Consider the following 18,654-nt stretch of genomic DNA (forward strand, 5'->3'; position numbering starts at 1 on the left):
AACTTGTGGGATTTTAGCCCAAAAAGATAAAGTAGTTTTTTTTCTTATATAAAAATTTTGTCCCTAGTCGGGTGAGTTGAGTTTGAGCTGCTGGGGTCGCAATATTATGTAGCAGCATATATATAAGATAAGTAGTGCTAATTATTTCAAAAAAGAAAAAAAAAAATGTTCACGGCTGGGTCATGGCAAGACCAACTTGGCAAGCAACAATTCAACGAAGACAATTTTTTTTTTTTGGTTGAGAAACTACGAAGACAAAGACAAAGTTAACCTGCAGCAAGTTAATCAAGTTCCATGAATTAGGCAAGTTGTTACCTGCTATTTACCACCAAAAAAAAAAAAAAATTTGAAGGAAAGAATTCTCAATCAATAGCCACCTAAACAGAACAGACCTTTAAAATAAGAAAGTCAAGGAGCAGGGGATGTGTAGGCAAATTTCCTAGGAAAATATTTCTCTTACCTTTTGTAAGAAAAGCTAGCTTGTCGACCTCTAATATAAGTGCATTGACATCTTATAACGGACTCTTTTAATATGTATTTATTCTTCATGCCAAATCTACAAAGCCAATCCAAACCAATTCTCACTATATGGCAAAAGAACAGCAAAAGTTTGAATTTCCTCCTATGAGCTAAGTCTAACTTCTTAGACTTTTAATTTGTGAAAGGGTGCTGGGCCTAATCGCACATAAAATTAATGGGCCAACTTTAGTTGACTTGGACGGCAGATTCCAGAGAGAAAATAGGCAGAACTAGTCCCGACCATAACTTGGCATAATGGCTTAATGACAAATACGAAGTGGGATTATTGTCAAAGCCCCTCCAGTTGGCAAACACAAAACAATGTCTCTCTCTCTCTCTCTCTCTCTCTCTCTTATATATATATATATATATATGAATTTACCAAAAAGAAAAAAGAAATTGATAACAAAAAAACCTTTTAGAAATATTACATGAATCCACCTACAATTTGGACGTGGTTTTAATCTATCATGTTAAGTTACAATTTTTCCTAATCTGTCCATGACAATTTAACTGGTACAAAAATTACAAATGGAACCATAATACACAATAAGTAAACGCAAATCTCAAATTAGTGCCTAATCACTAACTAGGAATACGAGCATGCAGTTTAGCAAACAATTAGGGTCTGAATTTTCATTTTGTACAAAATGATTTTGTTGGGCTTTGTGGAGCCTAGTTATGTTTGATCTAGTTTGAGGACATGATTCGACTCGAATAATGTTGCGTGGTTTTTAATGGGAGATTTTTTGAGGCTTAGTCTATGGAACGGAGGCTTGGGCCAACAAGCCCTTGGGAAAATTTTTTGGCCTGTTTTGTAGCTCATTGTAAATCTTGTGCGCAGCATGTAGAAAACATGTTTTGGTGATTAGGGTTTTGTTGTTGACATTTTGTAGAGTGAAAAAAATTGTACTATCGCACTTTGTATTTTTTCTCTGATAATAGTGAAATCTCTACAATTCTGTGGACGTAAGCAAATTGCTGAACTACGTAAATACTGTCTTGTGCGTATGATTATTTTTCTTTGGCATATGTTTTTTCTATTTTTGTTTCTCACAGGTTGGAAATTTCAAGTCAATTCTCTACAATTGGTATTAGAGCCACGAGTTAGGTTTAAGTGGGAGCAATGGCAGAGGAAGCAAGAAAGGCGTTTGAAATAGAAAAATTCGATGACACAGACTTTGGATTCTGGAGGATGCAAATCAAGGATTATCTTTATGGGAAGAAGTTGCATCTATCGCTTCTAGGGGAAAAACCTAAGACTATAAGGGCTGAGGAATGGGCTCTTATTGATAGACATGTACTGGGAGTTATCAGGTTAACTCTGTCTAGATTTGTTGTACACAATGTTGTAAAGGAAAAGACTACAATAGATCCAATGAAGGCTTTGTCTGGTATGTATGAAAAGCTGTCAGCAAATAATAAGGTGCATTTGATGAAGAAACTGTTCAATCTGAAGATGGCAGAGAACGCATCAGTAGCATAATATCTAAATGAATTTAACACTATCACAAATCAATTGTCGTCTGTAGAAATTGATTTTGATGATGAGATCTGTGCACTGATCTTTTTGGCTTCTTTGCCAAACAATTGGGTAGCAATGAAGATGGCAGTAAATAATTCTACAGGAAAAGAAAAGCTGAAGTACAATAACAGACGAGATTTAATTCTGGCTAAGGAGATTCATAGAAGAGATGTAGGTGAAAGTATAATTGAGTTCAAACTTCCTGAGGAGGTTTAGAGCAGTAAAAAGGTAAAGTTTTCACATTTAAAAATTTTTGGTTGTGTTTCTTATGTTTGTATTGATTCTGATGCTCATAGTAAACTTGATGCAAAGTTTAAAATATGTTTTTTCATTGGCTATGGTGATGAGAAATTTGGCTAGAGGTTTTGGGATGAACAAAACAGGAAAATTATCAAAAGTAGAAATGTGATATTTAATAAATAGGTTATGTACAAAGACAGGTCAACTGTAGTGTCAGATGTTACAGAGATAGATCAAAAGAAATATGAGTTTGTCAACTTAAATAAATTGACTGAAAGTACTGTCCAAAAAAGAGGTGAAGAAGATAAGGAGAACATAGATTCATAGGTAGATCGGAGTACACCTGTAGTTAAAGTTCGTAGATCTTTCAGGATCATTAGATCTCCACAATGTTATTCACCCGCTCTAAATTATCTCCAATTGACTGATAGTGGTAAGCCAAAATGTTATGATGAAGCCTTGCAGGATGAAAATTCAAGCAAGTGAGAGTTAGCCATGAAGGATGAGATGGATTCCTTGTCGGGGAATCGGACATGAGAACTAACTGAATTGCCAGTATAAAAGAAGGCTTTGCACAACAAGTGGGTATACAGAATAAAGAATGAGCATGATGGTAGCAAATGTTACAAGGCCAGATTAGTTGTTAAGGGTTCTAGCAGAAAAAAGGCATTGACTACACAGAGATATTTTCTCCAGTTGTGAAGAGGTCAACAATTATACTAGTAGTGGGAATGGTGGCTGTAGAAAATTTACATCTTGAGCAGTTAGATGTGAAGACGACATTCCTTTATGGTGACTTGGAGGAAGACATTTACATGATTCAGCTAGAAGGGTTCATTGTTCAGGGATAAGAGAATTTAGTCTACAAATTGAGAAAAAGCTTATATGACCTAAAATAAGCTCCAAGACAGTGGTATAAGAAATTTGACAATTTTATGCATAGAATTGGGTTCAAGAGATGTGAAACTGATTATTGTTGCTATGTTAAATTCTTTGACAATTCTTATATCATTTTACTATTGTATGCGGATGATATGCTCATTGCAGGGTCTAGCATTGAGGAGATTAATGATCTAAATAAGCAATTTTTAAAACAATTTGCAATGAAGGATTTGGGAGCTACAAAGCAAATCCTTGGTATGAAAATCATTAGAGACAAGGCTAATGGTACATTGAAACTTTCATAGTCAGAGTATGTGAAGAAAATTCTTAGGAAGTTCAACATGAATGAAGCTAAACTAGTGAACACACCTTTGGGTAGTCATTTCAAACTAAGTAAAGAACAGTCACCGAAGACAGAAGAAGAAAGGAATCATATGAGTAAGGTGCCCTATGCCTCAGCTATTGGCAGCTTGATGTATGCTATGGTGTGTACAAGGCCATATATTGCACATGAAGTGGAAGTTGTGAGCAAATTCATGAGTAGGCATGGAAAGCAGCATTGGGAGGTAGTCAAGTGGATTTTGAGATATTTAAGGGGTTCATTAGATACATGTCTTTGCTTCACAAGTGCAAGTTTGAAACTGCGGGATTTTGTAGATGCTGATTTTGCTTGTGATATTGCTAGTAGAAAGAATACTACTGAATTTGTATTTACACTGGGTGGTACAGCTATATCATGGGTTTCAAATTTACAAAAGATTGTTAATTTGTCTACTATAAAAGTTGAGTATGTTGCAGCAACTGAAGTTGGAAAGGAGATGATTTGGCTACATGGCTTCTTAGATGAATTGGGTAAGAAGCAGGAGATGGGCATTCTACACAGTGACAGTCAGAGTGCAATCTTTCTTGTTAAAAATTCGACTTTTCATTCAAAGTCGAAACAAATACAGATAAAATACCGCATTATCCGTTACCTTGTTGAAGATAAGCTGGTAATACTTAAGAAGATTTGTGGATCTAAGAACCCGACAGCCTTGTTGACTAAGGGTGTCACTATTGAGAAGCTGAAGCTGTGTGCAGCTTCAGTTGGTCTTCTAGCATAAGGATAGGAGGATAAGTTGCAGGGATGAGGGATTGTTTTTTGGAGGATTGCGGTTGATGTTGGTGATTGAATTAGTCTCCAAGTGGGAGATTTGTTGGGTTTTGTGGAACCTAGTTATGTTTGATTTGGTTTGACGATCCGACTCGACCTGAATAATGCTGCGTGGTTTTTAATGGAAGATTTTCTTAGGCTTAGTCCATGGAGCAGAGGCTTGGGCCGACAGGCACTCAGAAAATTTTTTTGGCCAGTTTTGTAGCCCGTTGTGAATCTTGTGCGCAGGATGTAGAAAACGTGTTTTGGTGATTAGAACTGTACTACCGCACTTCATATTTTTTTCTTTGATAATAGTGAAATTTCTGCAGCTCCGTGGACGTAGGTAAATTGCCGAACCATATAAATACTATCATGTGCGTGTGATTATTTTTCTTTGGCGTGTGTTTTCTCTATTTTTGTTTCTCACAGGTTGAGAATTTCGAGTTAATTCCCGACAAATTTATCAAGGATTTGCAATGGAAGATCTCTCAAATAATAATAATAATAATAATAATAATAATAATAATAAAATTAAAAAAATTAAAAAGATGGTAAGTAAAAGTTAGTTCACGAGGTGGCAACAATTGGTTGCGTGGTTATTGATCCCTTGTAAATGGTAATAATTAAGTTTAGAATGGAAATGGTTGAAGGTAGTTCTATTCAAATCAATCACGGAGGTGACTTTTTCTTGTTACTCTTCTATCCTTTCCTTTCCTTGTAGTTATCTCTATTCTATAGGACTAGAGATCTCGTTAGTTGTTAGTGATTCATAGATTTTAACAAAAAAAATTTATTTATACAAAAAGATAATTTATTCATGACATTGATTGAAATCAAAATTATCCAACTCACCTTGATCAAAACAAGCTTAAAATAAAGTAAATAAAACTTAAAAAATGGTGTCAGTGTACAATTCCACTTGTTCCAACGGCTAGAGACTTAAAAACAAAAGAGGCGTGCAAGTTCCACGCAATGCAATAGACATATATAATTGTATAACGCTAACAAAATATAAAGCTTATTGATCTACGTTTCTGTACATTATGTTGTGATCCATTGGATTAACTTTATAATATATTTCCTTTCTGCTGATTGGACTAAAAAATAAAACATTAGAGTAGGTAATTGCTAACTCAAATTACAAATTTTTTTTTTCATCTTCTCACTCAGAAGATTAGAGAAGTGAAATTACTGCAGGAGAGGAGGCATCCTGTAATGCCACTATTGGTATAATCCCATCTCGTTAAAAAGGCAGAAGATTAGCAACATGATTGTAATACATTACGTATAAATTATTTGATACTCAAATACCCAATTGCCATTTACATAAATGTCTGTATTTTATTCCTCAAAAAGAGAAGAAAAAGAAATGTCTGTATTTTCTAATCAATCTCAACATGAATAAACACTAAAGAACATGAACAACAATGAAAAGTCAGAAAGGGAACTCCACACCAAGGCAATGTTTCACTTTACAAATGTCAGTTTAGTCACAAATAAAATCAAGATGCTGTCGTTTCGCCTCACTCTGCCTTGTAACTGCAAAATACTGCCCTGGTCTCGTATGAAATCAGCAATGATCAAAATCTAGCTAGCATTCTTGAGCTCCTGTTCCAAGGCCTCCTCAAGCCAGAACTGAGACTCTTCCATCAACTCAGGGCTGAGTCTGAACATTAACACACAAAATTCCATCTGATTTAGTGCACCATCACCGTCCAAATCACCTTCCTTAACCATGCTCACAAGCTCGTCTTCCTTCAAGTCCTGCAGACCCAGAAGCCTAGAGTTCTTCCTCAGGCTCTCCAAGGTGATTACCTCCTTGTCCTTGTCCATCAGCAACTGAAACCCATTACACAGCTCCCTTATCAGCCCCTCACCACCAAGCTTGTCAGCCATAACAGGTAGCAAATCTTCAAAAACAGCACCTTTGCCAACTCCTGCCATTGTTTTTTGGGATTTAGAGAGAAAGAAAGATTATCAAATAAAGATTTGGATGTAATTGTTTATGGATGAGGCAAGGAATTGAGTCAATATTTATATATATGTGGAAAGAGAAGAAGAGAAGGGGTTCTTGGAAGGAACATGGGTATGGTTTCCCAATGGATGACAGCACAGGAACAAGCGGTTAATTACTGGTCGGTTTTGATTCTTTGAGGTTGCAATTGCCCCCTCACTTTCTCAGAAGTTTGTCAAGGGTATGCTCGTCATTTCGCAGAGTTTAATTTTTTTGACTTGACCCACGGATTAGTATTAAGAAGTGTATAATTTGTCAATTTGGCTTTGATCCATACACGGATACACCATACTCCAGCTTTGTCGGAGGATTGGCTATAGGTTTCGGGTAAAACTTGGCTTGTGGGACTTCAATTCATTGAACCCATTGTGACGATAAGTTGATGGCACATAGTTAAAAGTAAATATATGACATCGTCACAATAACATTGTAATAGAGTTCTGAACCCAAGTTAAGTTCATAAATTTTCTTACATTAAATCATTCATTTTATTTAATTATAAAACATGTGACATTTAAAAATAAAATTTATAGCATATGTGACACATTCAAATAAAAATAAGAGGAAATTAGAGTATTTAATTAGAGTGATCTATTTATATTGAGTTGTATTTTTCTTCCTCATTTGGGAGAACTTAAAAAAGAGTTCAATTAAAAATAAGAGGAAATTAGACTATTTCTAAACTTGGTTGGATGATAGTTGTTCGAGGGTATAACTGTTAATTTAGGAGAGATTGATCTCTACTTGTTTTGACTTTTAGGAGAGTTAGTTTGGCCCAAGTATTGGCTATAGGAGGGGTACTATGCATTTGGGTTGACTTTAACCTAAAGACTATGTTCACATAAAAGTTTACGAAGGTGCCCAAAAGTGTAGGTCGGCTGGGAGTTAGGATGAGGATGACACGTCTGGGTTCACTTTCATGAAAAATTCATGACTTATGAGAGAAAAGTTACAGGAAATTTGGAGGAAGATGCAAAATAAAAAAGGCATTGGATAGCCTGATAAAGTGATAACTGTCATGAAGTAACTTCGGGTTATTGATGAACTTCATCGCTAAGAAAGTTTGTTATAATATTCAAGCATACGTACAAGTACAACTTTTAAGATGGATAAATGGGTAGGACATTTTAAATAATAATAATAATGATAATGGTTAAATATGGTACTAGTACATTGCTTGATTGCAATGAAGGTTCTCTTTTCTTGCTAGCTGCGTTATGCAATTTTGTTAGTAATGGTGACGCCTCTTTCTATTATGATAAAAACTAGAATACTCTCTCTCTCTCTCTAAAAAGATGGGAGTTTTATATATAAAGCATCAAATATACAAAACAGAGGACTTATATATATATATATATGTTATTATTTTAATATCATCATTTATCATCTACTACTTAATAGTATAAATGTGAGTTTCAGTTAGCTTAACTGGTAAGGTTTTTTATGGTTGAATAAAAGATTTACAAGGAGCATACACAATAAATTATGAAACTCTCTAAAAAAAGAAAAAAAAAAAAAAAAAACTTAATGGTATGGGTTATTTTCACACAATATAAAAAGATTAAGGATTAAAATAACATATTTTAGGGACCTTTTTTAAACATGAAACAAAAGTTAAGGATTGAAAGGGTAATTAAACCAAAAATAAAATTTAAAATCTCATTCTTTTCCTCTTTCTCTCACTCCCACATTTTACCACCCAACCAGGCTGTTGCCGTGTTGCGCTATTCATGAAACTTCTTTTTCTTTTCTTTTGTTCATTTCTTTCTTACGAATTTTGGCCAGATGATAATTTGGGTGTCTCGCTGTCTCTTTTGGTTTAAAAAATGACCTCCAAATTCCAGCTTCCATTGACTTGGAATATTGCTTTTGATCGATTAAACCCGAACAAGCAAAATTACAACAAAAGTCAAAAGTAGTGCATTCAATTGCAGAAAGCTATGTGTGAATGTGTGTTTTTTTTAATTTCTGGAACCTCTCATGTACTGCCAAAATTATAACTTACAGAGCATTTCCAGTTTAGGAAAGAAAATAGGGCCAAATAAAAGTATAAGACAATCAAAGTAAGAAAGAGATATGAATGAAGCCTAGACTAGAGTGGTCCATAATATTCCATAACGCGTAAGGCTACCGCCCACCATACACATACTATTTTTATTTTTTGGCCAGGTGGCAGTCACAGTTATTGTTTAATATACAATTTCACGGGTTACAAACGCATGGATAGCCTGATTCAGATTGGGATCTTTCACGGATTGCTTGTGAGCACATTGACAATTTCGATGGCTATAATGTACAAATCTAAATCTAGTTCTAATTTTGTCAACAAGTTTTTTTCCTCGGAGTCAAACAACTCCCAAGGTCAACACAGAAGGCAGCTTCCTGCATTTTTTTCCCCCACAGCATTTTAGAAGTTTCTGTTCTCAAATTATCTTTCACATTCATCTTATTTCTACAAAAGAAAAAAAAAACTATATTTCATATCTGCGTCTGAACTAGATAAATTAATCAAGGTGTACGTAGCCTCATCCTTTTTTTAAGTTTGGGCATTAAGAAAATTGTTAAAGAATTAATGTGATAGCCGGCCAAAATCGAAATTCAACTTTGAAATTCTACAGTCAATTTTAGGAATCCATAATATAATTTTCTGAGCTTTAACTGATGTAGTACAAGTAAGTATTACAATTGATGTAAGAGTGATATGTTTCTTTGGGGTTACAAGTAATTAATTTCCTTAATGTATAAGAGGCAATAAATTTGACTATCATGTTAAGAGTAGAAAATAGGAGATCTCCTTTGGAAAAATAGCCTAGTCAAAATGAAGGCATTAATTTTGCAGCCATTGTGGAAGCCACAATAGTTTCAATGTTCACACAGAAATATACAGCTCCTCGCTGTATATAGAAAACCACAGGTGAACAATAAAGTTGCTTGAAAATGAAGAGTGAATGCATTATTATTATATATGTTTATGTCGATCTTTCCTTGTGAGTGGCAATTACTTGTGCTATTAGTCTTGAGGGTTAGCAACTTCAGATTCTAAATCATATTTATGCCTAGACTGCTCCAGTTGGCAATGTGAAAGAACTGCCGTTTTTGTCATGTATATATGGCAATGTGAAATACTAGTGAAATTACAACAATGGAATCGTGTTCCTCAATAGAAATACTGTGCGGAAGTGGGGATGGACACCGTTAAGGATGTTTCTTGTCCATTGAGCATTGTTGTTTGTTAAGATATCGATATTCTTGGACCATGTTACAGACTTACAGGGAACAACGTGTATCTTTATATCAAATGTTTCGAGTACAGGATGGGCTCCAGGCCCAGGCCATTTAAGCACTTGCTTAGGAACCCAAAATAATTGTAGGTCAAAAGTTGCTTTCTCTAGGGGAAAGGGAAACAATAAAAAAATAAATAAAAATAAGTGGGCTGTGAGCTCTATTAAGCTTAAAAATTATACCTGAGTATAAGCTTTGATAGCAGGTGGACCCACACATCAATGGGCCGCACCTAGTGTGAGAGAGATGTTGTAAGAGCATCCACAGCCGGAATGCTAATCTCATCCTATTTTACCATCTCAAAAAGTCACTTTATCAATTATACAATACCATTTTACTATACATCCAGCATCCCAACTTTTATTTTCTTATCCTACTTATTAAAATAATATATTTACACATTAAAATATATTATCCAACAAAATGCACTCCTCTCACAGAAAAACGCAGCAACCCTGTTCCAAAAAAAGAAAAACCCAGAACCCACCTTGCCACCACCACGCCACCGGCCAGCAACCACCACCACAACCAAACTCACCACCAACAACAACCAGAACCCACCTTGCCACCACCACGCCACCGGCCAGCAACCACCACCACAACCAAACTCACCACCAACAACAACCACAAGAAACAACCACCAAGAGGAAAGGAAACACAAAAAATTGCCAAAAACTACCACCACCGATCGAGGAAATTGCCAAGAAACACAAAAAAATTGCCAGAAACACACCAAGAAGAAAAACCACTTCAAACCCACGCTCGAGGAAATCACTTCAAACCCACCACGCCGACTCGCCGAACTCCATAAGCCACCGATCAGCAACCCCAAGCCACCGATCAGCAACCCCAAGCCACCAATTAGCAAACCCAAGCCACCGATCAGCAAACCCACCCCGCCGATTTGAAATCCAGGCCGTCGAAAATACTCTATCACTGATTTGAAACCCACGCCGCCGATTTGAAACCCACGCCATCACCGATCAGCAAACGCCATCGCCGCCACGCCTTCAACGGACCTTGCTTCCACCAATAGTGAGTCAGAGAGTGAGAGAGCGTAGATGAGAAAACAGAAAGAGAGAGTTGAGAAAGAAAGAAACGTCTCAGCCCCAGAGACAAAGAGAAAGAGAAGACAGAGGAGAGAGAGAATAAAAGTGATTAAAAAATTTATACAATTGTGCTACAGTGCGATTCTACATGTAGAATCGCACTGTAGCACAATCCTAAATTTTTTTAGGATTCTTCAGATTTACAATCCCAGCTGCTGACTCTTTTAAGCTTAAAATGCCAAAATTTCCTTAGATTTAGCATTTACAATTTTCACTGCGGATGCTCTAATATAGCATATTATCTCCCATTCACCATCTAAGAGTAGGAGGTAAATTTTTAACTTTTTAACCCCACAAAAAGTCACATTATTTATTTTAACTTATTATTTCACAACACACGCAACATCAATATTTTTATTTGTGGTGGGCCTTTTTTGTATTGTTGGGCTTTGATCTCTTTTGTTGTACTGTAGCTTGTGGGTCTAAGGTAAGAGAGTTGGGGTTGACTTAAATGAGATGCACTTTAGGCTAGTTTTTGCACAAGTTGAGCCACCCTAATATAGACGAGTTCTAGCAGAGGCATTGCGGGCTGAGTGTACAGCATGCCCACAGTAGGAACAACTGTTATAGATGTTATAGCATGAGTACAGTATGGCAAAATAACTAAAATGTGAAACAAATAATTTTAACATCGAAATAAAAAAAGGTAACTTAATAAGGTTATGGTAGAATAATGCAACAAATGGAAATAACGCTACAGCAAACAGTTTAATAATTGAACAGTAAACTAATCACCCAACAAGCATAAAAGAAAAACTTGTCTGCCAGAAAAGTAAGCTTAGCTTCTTAGTAGATGCGGGTCCAAGAAGGAAACCAATCCTCAATGTGAGTAACCTCAAGAAAGGCTTCTGCCATAGAAGTTACGCACTTTGGAAAAAAGGTCCTAAATGGTTTAAGCTTCAATCATCAATCTCTCAAGCAGTGGATTTGTCAAGAGGGAGAGAAAAAGATAGTCTATTGATGCATGCTTATATTTTTACAACTTATGTCTCTCTGATTTTTTCGTATATTCTTTTCTTTTCTCTTTATTCTTTCTTTTCTTTCTTTTTCTACCTCTTCTTCCTTCCATTCCTTGTTCCCCCTTTTTACTGTACATAGCTACTCCTTTTTATACTATTTGCCATGTTAGGATTACCATTTTTACCCCTCAATTGATTTTGGCTCCTTATGGGTGTCCTTTCAAGATTGCCCATTGGCTTGCCGGCTGCTCAGCTACGACCATTGCTCTAAATGTGTTGGTTGCATTACTCTCCATTTCTAGACAAAATTGCTTGTCTTGTTTCTTACCTCCCTATGTTTTTCACTTCCTTCACCCGAATAAGGATTAGGTCTCTCTATTACCTACCTCTATGGCATGCATCGAGTAGTCTCAGCCCACATTTACGTCTTTTAGGTGAGATGCCATCCCAGTAGGACATCTCTCTCCAAAGAAGTTTGAGCGAGAGCCCCAAAATAGACCCCTCTTTCTCTTTATCGCCAAACCACACTCTCTGAAAACCTTGACCTGTAGGCCACCTCCCATGTATTGGCTAGGTACAAATAGGTGGTGCCCTGAACCTTTGTGTATGCTCCACTCTATCTGAACTTTGTTTCCTTCTGGCCTTCACACCATTTCTACTACCTCCATGTTTGTTTTATTCTTTTGTACGTGCAGGTTGGTGTTTATCTTTTGTGGTGTGAAGGATGTGTGGACTTTTGGGCTCATATTCCCCGCCTTTTACCCCGTCTTGGATTGGGGGCAAAAGCCCTCATCTTCCTGCTAAGCCCATGTTTTCCTTTTCTATGTCTATGGGCTTTTTGGTTATTGACCCTGTTATATCACTTTGTCGTGCTTGCTATAACTTTACCTTTCCTTTTATTGCTTGTTACCCCATGGGCTTGTGGACTAATGCTCTTGCTGTGCCAGCCCACTTCTTCATCAATCTTTTGCTTAGGACTCCCTAGGCCTACTTTTCACATGTTTACCTCTTTTGGGCTTTGCTGGGCAATGTTCCTATTGTGCCAGCCCATTAATTTATTCCTCGGGCTTCCCCGACCTATTTACTTCTTCTTTACCCTTTTTACTCCCATGGGTTTTTTGTTAGATTTTTTGGGCTTCCTCGACCCAATTACCATATCTTTAACTTTTATTACTTTTTTGCACTTATTGGCCTTTAAGCCAACCCATTGAGTTTACCGATTCATTTCCTGGGCTTCCTTGACCCACTTACTTCCTTTTTATCTCTTATTATTCCCATGGACTTACTACTTCATTCTTTAAGCTTCCTTGGCTCATTTACTTCTTATTTACCTCTTTTTTTAATTCTTGTGGGCCTGCTGGCCTTCAATCCTACCATTTCAGCCTGCCGGGCTTGTTTTCTTATTCCTTTACCATTTTTCCCTTTTTACATTTTCTATATTGTTGGGTTTCTTCTGCTGTTGGGCCCTTTGTAAAAAATGAGCATCAACACTATTTTTTTTTTTTTAGCTATTTTATTTCAATATTATTTTTTTATTCTTCCTCATCTCTTTCCCTCTCTTCTCAAATAGCAAGCAAGCAATAAACCCACAAAACACCCTCTGCCACCACCACACCATCCAGCCACTCAAAACTCAAACTACCAACAACCACCACACCCAAAACCCAATCACACCCAACAGCCACCAACTGCCACCATGTACAACCCACTACCAAAAACCACCACACAATTCGATCAATGAAACAAACCCACAGCCAAACTCACAAAACTCACAGCCATAGAGAAGAAAGAACGGTGAAGAAAGAAAAAAAGAAAGGGAGAAAGAGAGGCAAAGCAATAGAGAAGAAAGAACAAAGAAAAAGAAAAGAGGTGAAGATAGGAAGGAGATGTTCAGGCAATGACCAAAAAAAAAAAAAGTGGGAGAAGAAAAGAGAAAAAGGGAAAAGTAAGAGAGAGAAATAATAAACTATATATATGTGTGTGTGTGTGTGTATTTATACCTTTGTGCTACAGTACATAGCCAAAGATGGCTATACATTGTAGCTGAGAAGTTATAATTTTTGGCTTTGGCTCCACTAATGGAGCCCTAGTTTTGTAGTTGGTGGTGCTAAAAATAGCAATATAACTTTTTAGCACTACCAATAATAATGCCCTAACAAGAGTACATGACCCTCAAAATTGTAGATCAATAAAAACCCAACACAATTGAAATTCTAAGTTGTTGTTTTTTGTTGTTGTTGTTGTTGTTGTTGTTGTTGTTGTTTTTGTTTTTTTGTTTTTTTTTTTTTTTTTTTGTTTTCAAAAAGAAAGAAACTTGATAATGTACTGAATCATCGGTGATGATGTACTTCTCCTAACGGTTTAAAATCTCAATTTTTGTAACTAAGTTTCCCGCATGGTAAAATCTTTAACATAGTTACAAAAAAAGAATTTCCTCACAAAAAAAAAAAATAGTTACAAAAAAGAAAAGAAAAAAAATTATATAATGTGCAACATCAAAATCCAAATTGAAAATTTGATGTCATCTCTCCTTCACCTTGCATTGTCTTAAAGGAGGTAATTTAAACTCAGTTTTTTTTAATAAATTTTTTTGTTAATTTTTTTTTTTGATTCATGCTATCTAATTCTCTATATGAAATTAATTTTTGTTTGGTCAGTATTAATTCATGAAGTTATGTGTTTATATTGTATTGCTTGAGCAAGTTGAGGCTATTGTCATGTGATTCTGTTGTTAAATAAAATTGCTAAATGTTTTTGGTAAACTAGAGTATTTTGTTCTACACTTTGAATTTTAGTAAAATATAATTTTATATTATTAATAGCGTCTGTTTTGTTTGTAATTTTTTTAATAAAAAATTATAACTGTCTACTAGAAAATTTTTAAATTTGATATTTAATAATAAAAAAAAGAGTGAATAATAAAAAAAAATCAATTGAATTTGTAATAGGATCCCTTGATAAATATGTTACTAACAATATAAAAAATATAACAAAAATAGTAGATGAAAATATCACAAATTAACAAGAAATTCATAAAAAAAGACTTTGAAGATGATGAATTAATAAAAGGGCAAAACTTAGGTACAGTACTTAGATGTTGTTTATTAAGTTTCCTTTTTTAAAATTCATTCATGTGGCGATTTAACTTAAAATACACTTCCATTTCATGAGAAAAAACTACATGACTGAATTTTAAGAGGGTGTGGTGGGCCTTCTGTGATTTTGGGATGGACTGCCTCCTGTTGTATTGGGCCCAAGTCTTCTGGATAAAGGAGTCGGGACTAGTCTAGTTGCAACTCATCTTGGTCCGGCTTGCACACAAGCTATGCCCCATTTGCTGAAACTTTTGGTTACATGCCCATGGCAGGCGAAGTTGCTATAGAAAAGTTATGGTAGATAAATGCAATAAAACAATGATAAAAGAAATATGTTTCTTGTTAGGCAAAACAAGTAAGGGGTACTTAGTTAAAACGGGGAAAAAGAACACATTATAGGTGATATTGTAAAGATAAGATAAGAAACAATAGCAAGAAGTGATAAAATCAAAGAATGAAAGATCAGTTTGCTGTGTTCAATTGTATTACGGGGCTGAGGCCAAGGAGAGAACCATTTCCTCAACGCGGATAACCTCACAGGATAATCTTGCCGTAGAAATTATCCACTTTGAGGGAAAGGGCCTGAATGGCTTGTGCCTAAAACGAGTTTTTTATCCTCAACAGAGGGTAGGTTTTTAGAGGGAGAGAAGGGATTAGCCTATTGGTGCATGCCTGCCATTCTACACTTTGTTTCTTTTCTCTTTTCTCGCCATTTTGTTACTTTGAATCTTTCCCCCTCTTTTCTTTTCTTTCTTAATGCTTGCTTATGTGGTGTTATGGTGATAGTGGTGCTATGATTCACTCTTAGTGGTTGCTATCGTTCCCGTGACAATACTGTGCACGGCGAGGGCCCTTTATATACTGTATGCCTTGACTGATTTTACCATTTTAGCTTTCAACCACTTTTGTCTAGTTTCGGGTGTTCCTCCTAATCACCCGCTGGTTTGTTAGCTATCCAACCATCACCACTTACTTGTGTTGGCTGTGCCACTCCCCATTACCAAACAAAGAAGACTATTTTGTTTGTTTGCTCATCGTGACATTCTCTCCTGCTATCCCTCATGGCATGGACCTAGTGGTTCCAACCCATCATTCCTTCTTTTGGGTGGTATGTCATCCTAGTAGGACATCACCCCTAAAAGAATATGAGCGAGAACCCTAGAATAGGCTTTACCCTTCTCCTCTCCGCCAGACCATATCCTCTCTTACCTCTGACCCATGACCCACCACTTTTGTATTGGCTGGGTACAGGTTGGTGGTCCCTGGGCCTTGCGTGTGCTCTACTTCCCATGTACACCAAAAGCTTGTCAGCTGCTCACGCGCCTGCCGTGGTCTGGAGGCTTGTCTGTGCATTCTACCACTCATCCTTGACCTCTTATGGCGTGAGCTATTTTGTGATTTTCCATTCTTTATTAGCTTGCTCCTATCAAGGGATGGGCTTTGCTTGATTGTGGGTTTTCCCCCGTTTAGTCCATTCTTTGCTCCTTCCGCAATCTTGTTGCCATTTCTGCCATACCACTCTGCTATTCCTGCTGTGGTGTTATTAGACCCGTGCTTGCTGGGCCTCTCTGGGCCTGCTGCCTGTTTTTCTCTCAATGACTTAATATGGTCATTGGACTTATCCTTATGCTACTTTGGGCTTTTCTTGACCCATTACATTGCTTGTGGGCTTCTTTGTCCCATTTCTTTCTTCTTGAGCATCCTTGGCCCATTTGCTTTCCTTGGGCATCCTTGGCCCATTTTCTAATTCTGCATACTCATGGGCTTTTACTAACTCTTTTGGGTTTTCTTGGCCTAATTACCTTATCCTTCATCCTTGGGGTGTATGGGCTTTCCATCGATCCCTTACTTTTTTACTTCATTACTTCGGGCCTGCTGTGACCTATTCTCACTTTTCTACATCACATAACGCCCATGGGTTTACTATTTCTCTCTATGGGTTGTTTTAGGCCTGTTTGCTTTCCTCAAGGCTCATTTATGTACTTTATGGGCCTATGAACCATTGATATTGCCATTCGGGTGTAATAGTTTTTCTAACAATCCATTAACTTTTCTCTGCCTATATTGCTGGGCTTTTGCCTGTTGTTGGGCCTCAAAATGAGCATCAATAAAGGAAAACCTAAGAAACAACACTTAAGGTACTCTACCTTAGTTTTTTCCTTAATAAAATAGAAAAATAATAATGAAAATAATCATAATGATATTCAAACATATAATATAACACTTATTAATTAAGTAAAATTTTTTAAATGCTTGTATCGGTTACATAATTTACTATTGAAGTTGTATTTTGTTCTTGCTTAATTTTTGTGAAAAATCATTATTTTATTATGGCCCAAGAAAATATCCTATGGGTTTGGGTCAGTCGCAAACTAACTTCTAGGTTTTTAATTTTTCCTCATAACTTTTTAAGATTTTCATATTTGTGAAATTGACCTCTCCATCTTAGTTTCATCAATTTTGACTAACAAAATGTGGTCACGTCACGTGCATACACGGTTCCAAGGAGAGTCTACCGTTGTATATATGACATGCATTGGGCTATAAATGAACTAAGTTATTTATGAATAACTCGAGCTTGGCTCGGGAAGCTTGTTTATGTTCGTTTGTTTAGAAAACAAATCAAGTTCAAATCTTAAGTTTAGGCTCGGTTAGTAAATGAGTCAAGCTCAAATATAATAATGTGTTCGTGATCAAATTCGTGAACATGATGACTCGTTTTAACTATATATAATGTTATATTTTTATATGTATACTTGTCTAAAAATATATTTATATATACTTAAAATTAGATTGTGTGAGTTTGTTAATAGGTTCATATGATATTAGATTATTATTTGTAGCTTATTGATTATATAAACAATCTATTCATAGTAAAATTTATAGAATTATGAAAAGGTAAAACATTTTAGTCATAGTTTTATAATATATAGAAAAAAGAATAAATCGTGAATAAACTCATGAACAAACTTGAACATAAAATATTATTTGGTGATGAACTCGAGCTCAGCTTGTGTTTGAAAAAAAATTAAATGAATAAGCTTGAACTTTTAATACTTTGCTCAACTCCAACTCGTTTACACCCCTAGATATGCACATACATGCTTATATGTGTATGTGAAGGTATATCTAAGTTTTGACCCATACTAGCAGTAATTCTTTGCTTAATGTGGTTACACTATTATTGGAATTCTAACTCTGGACTTAAGCAACACTTAGGGCCCGTTTGGATGCAGCTGAAAATTGAAAACTGAAAACACTGTAGCAAAATAATTTTTAAATGTATGAATAGTATCTGGGACCCATTTTTAATGAAAAAGTTGCTGAAAAGTGAAAATTGTGGGTCCGTGAACAGTGCACAAATGTACTGTTCATTGACAAAAGTCAACAAGTGCGGTTACTGTTCATTGAACAGTAGACGCACAGTACCGTGAACAGTGCATTTACAGTTGAAAAGGTGAATTTATACGGCTGAAAGCAAAAAAAAAAAAAAAAAAAAAAAAGGAAAAAACGCAAACGCAAAAAATAAATGGGCTGCTCAAACGGTCTCTTAATCCATTAAATTGTTAGTTGGGATACAAATTATATATATATATATATATATATATATATATATATATATACCATAAAGCATTCCGGCTATCATGGTTGACTTTGAACTTGAGAAAACTTTTGCTTTCTAGGAAAACAGGAAAAGTTCACATAATTAAGGACCTTACTTTCGATTTCAAAATCAAAGCTAGATGACTCAAAGCTCGATACACGATGCTCTAGTATTTAGCAAACAGTGACAATATTAAGGGCAGGGCCGGCCCAAGGGTTTCAGAGGCTTAAGGGTAAAACTTAGAATAGAAAAGGTACCTTAAAAATAATATATTTTCAAGTTATGGATTG

General features: G+C 35.9%; 1 protein-coding gene across 1 annotated transcript; it reads right to left on the bottom strand.

The window, feature by feature from the left end:
- Positions 1 to 5,622: 5,622 nt before the first annotated feature.
- Positions 5,623 to 6,362, bottom strand: LOC112013248 (calcium-binding protein PBP1). Its single transcript, XM_024045636.2, has one exon. It carries the CDS (start codon positions 6,243 to 6,245, stop codon positions 5,889 to 5,891), a length of 357 nt encoding a protein of 118 aa, XP_023901404.1. The 5' UTR covers positions 6,246 to 6,362; the 3' UTR covers positions 5,623 to 5,888.
- Between the last annotated feature and the right edge of the window lie 12,292 nt (positions 6,363 to 18,654).

The sequence above is a fragment of the Quercus suber genome, unplaced genomic scaffold, assembly GCF_002906115.3.
Source record: "Quercus suber isolate HL8 unplaced genomic scaffold, Cork oak 2.0 scaffold_108, whole genome shotgun sequence".
NCBI classification, from domain to species: Eukaryota; Viridiplantae; Streptophyta; class Magnoliopsida; order Fagales; family Fagaceae; genus Quercus; species Quercus suber.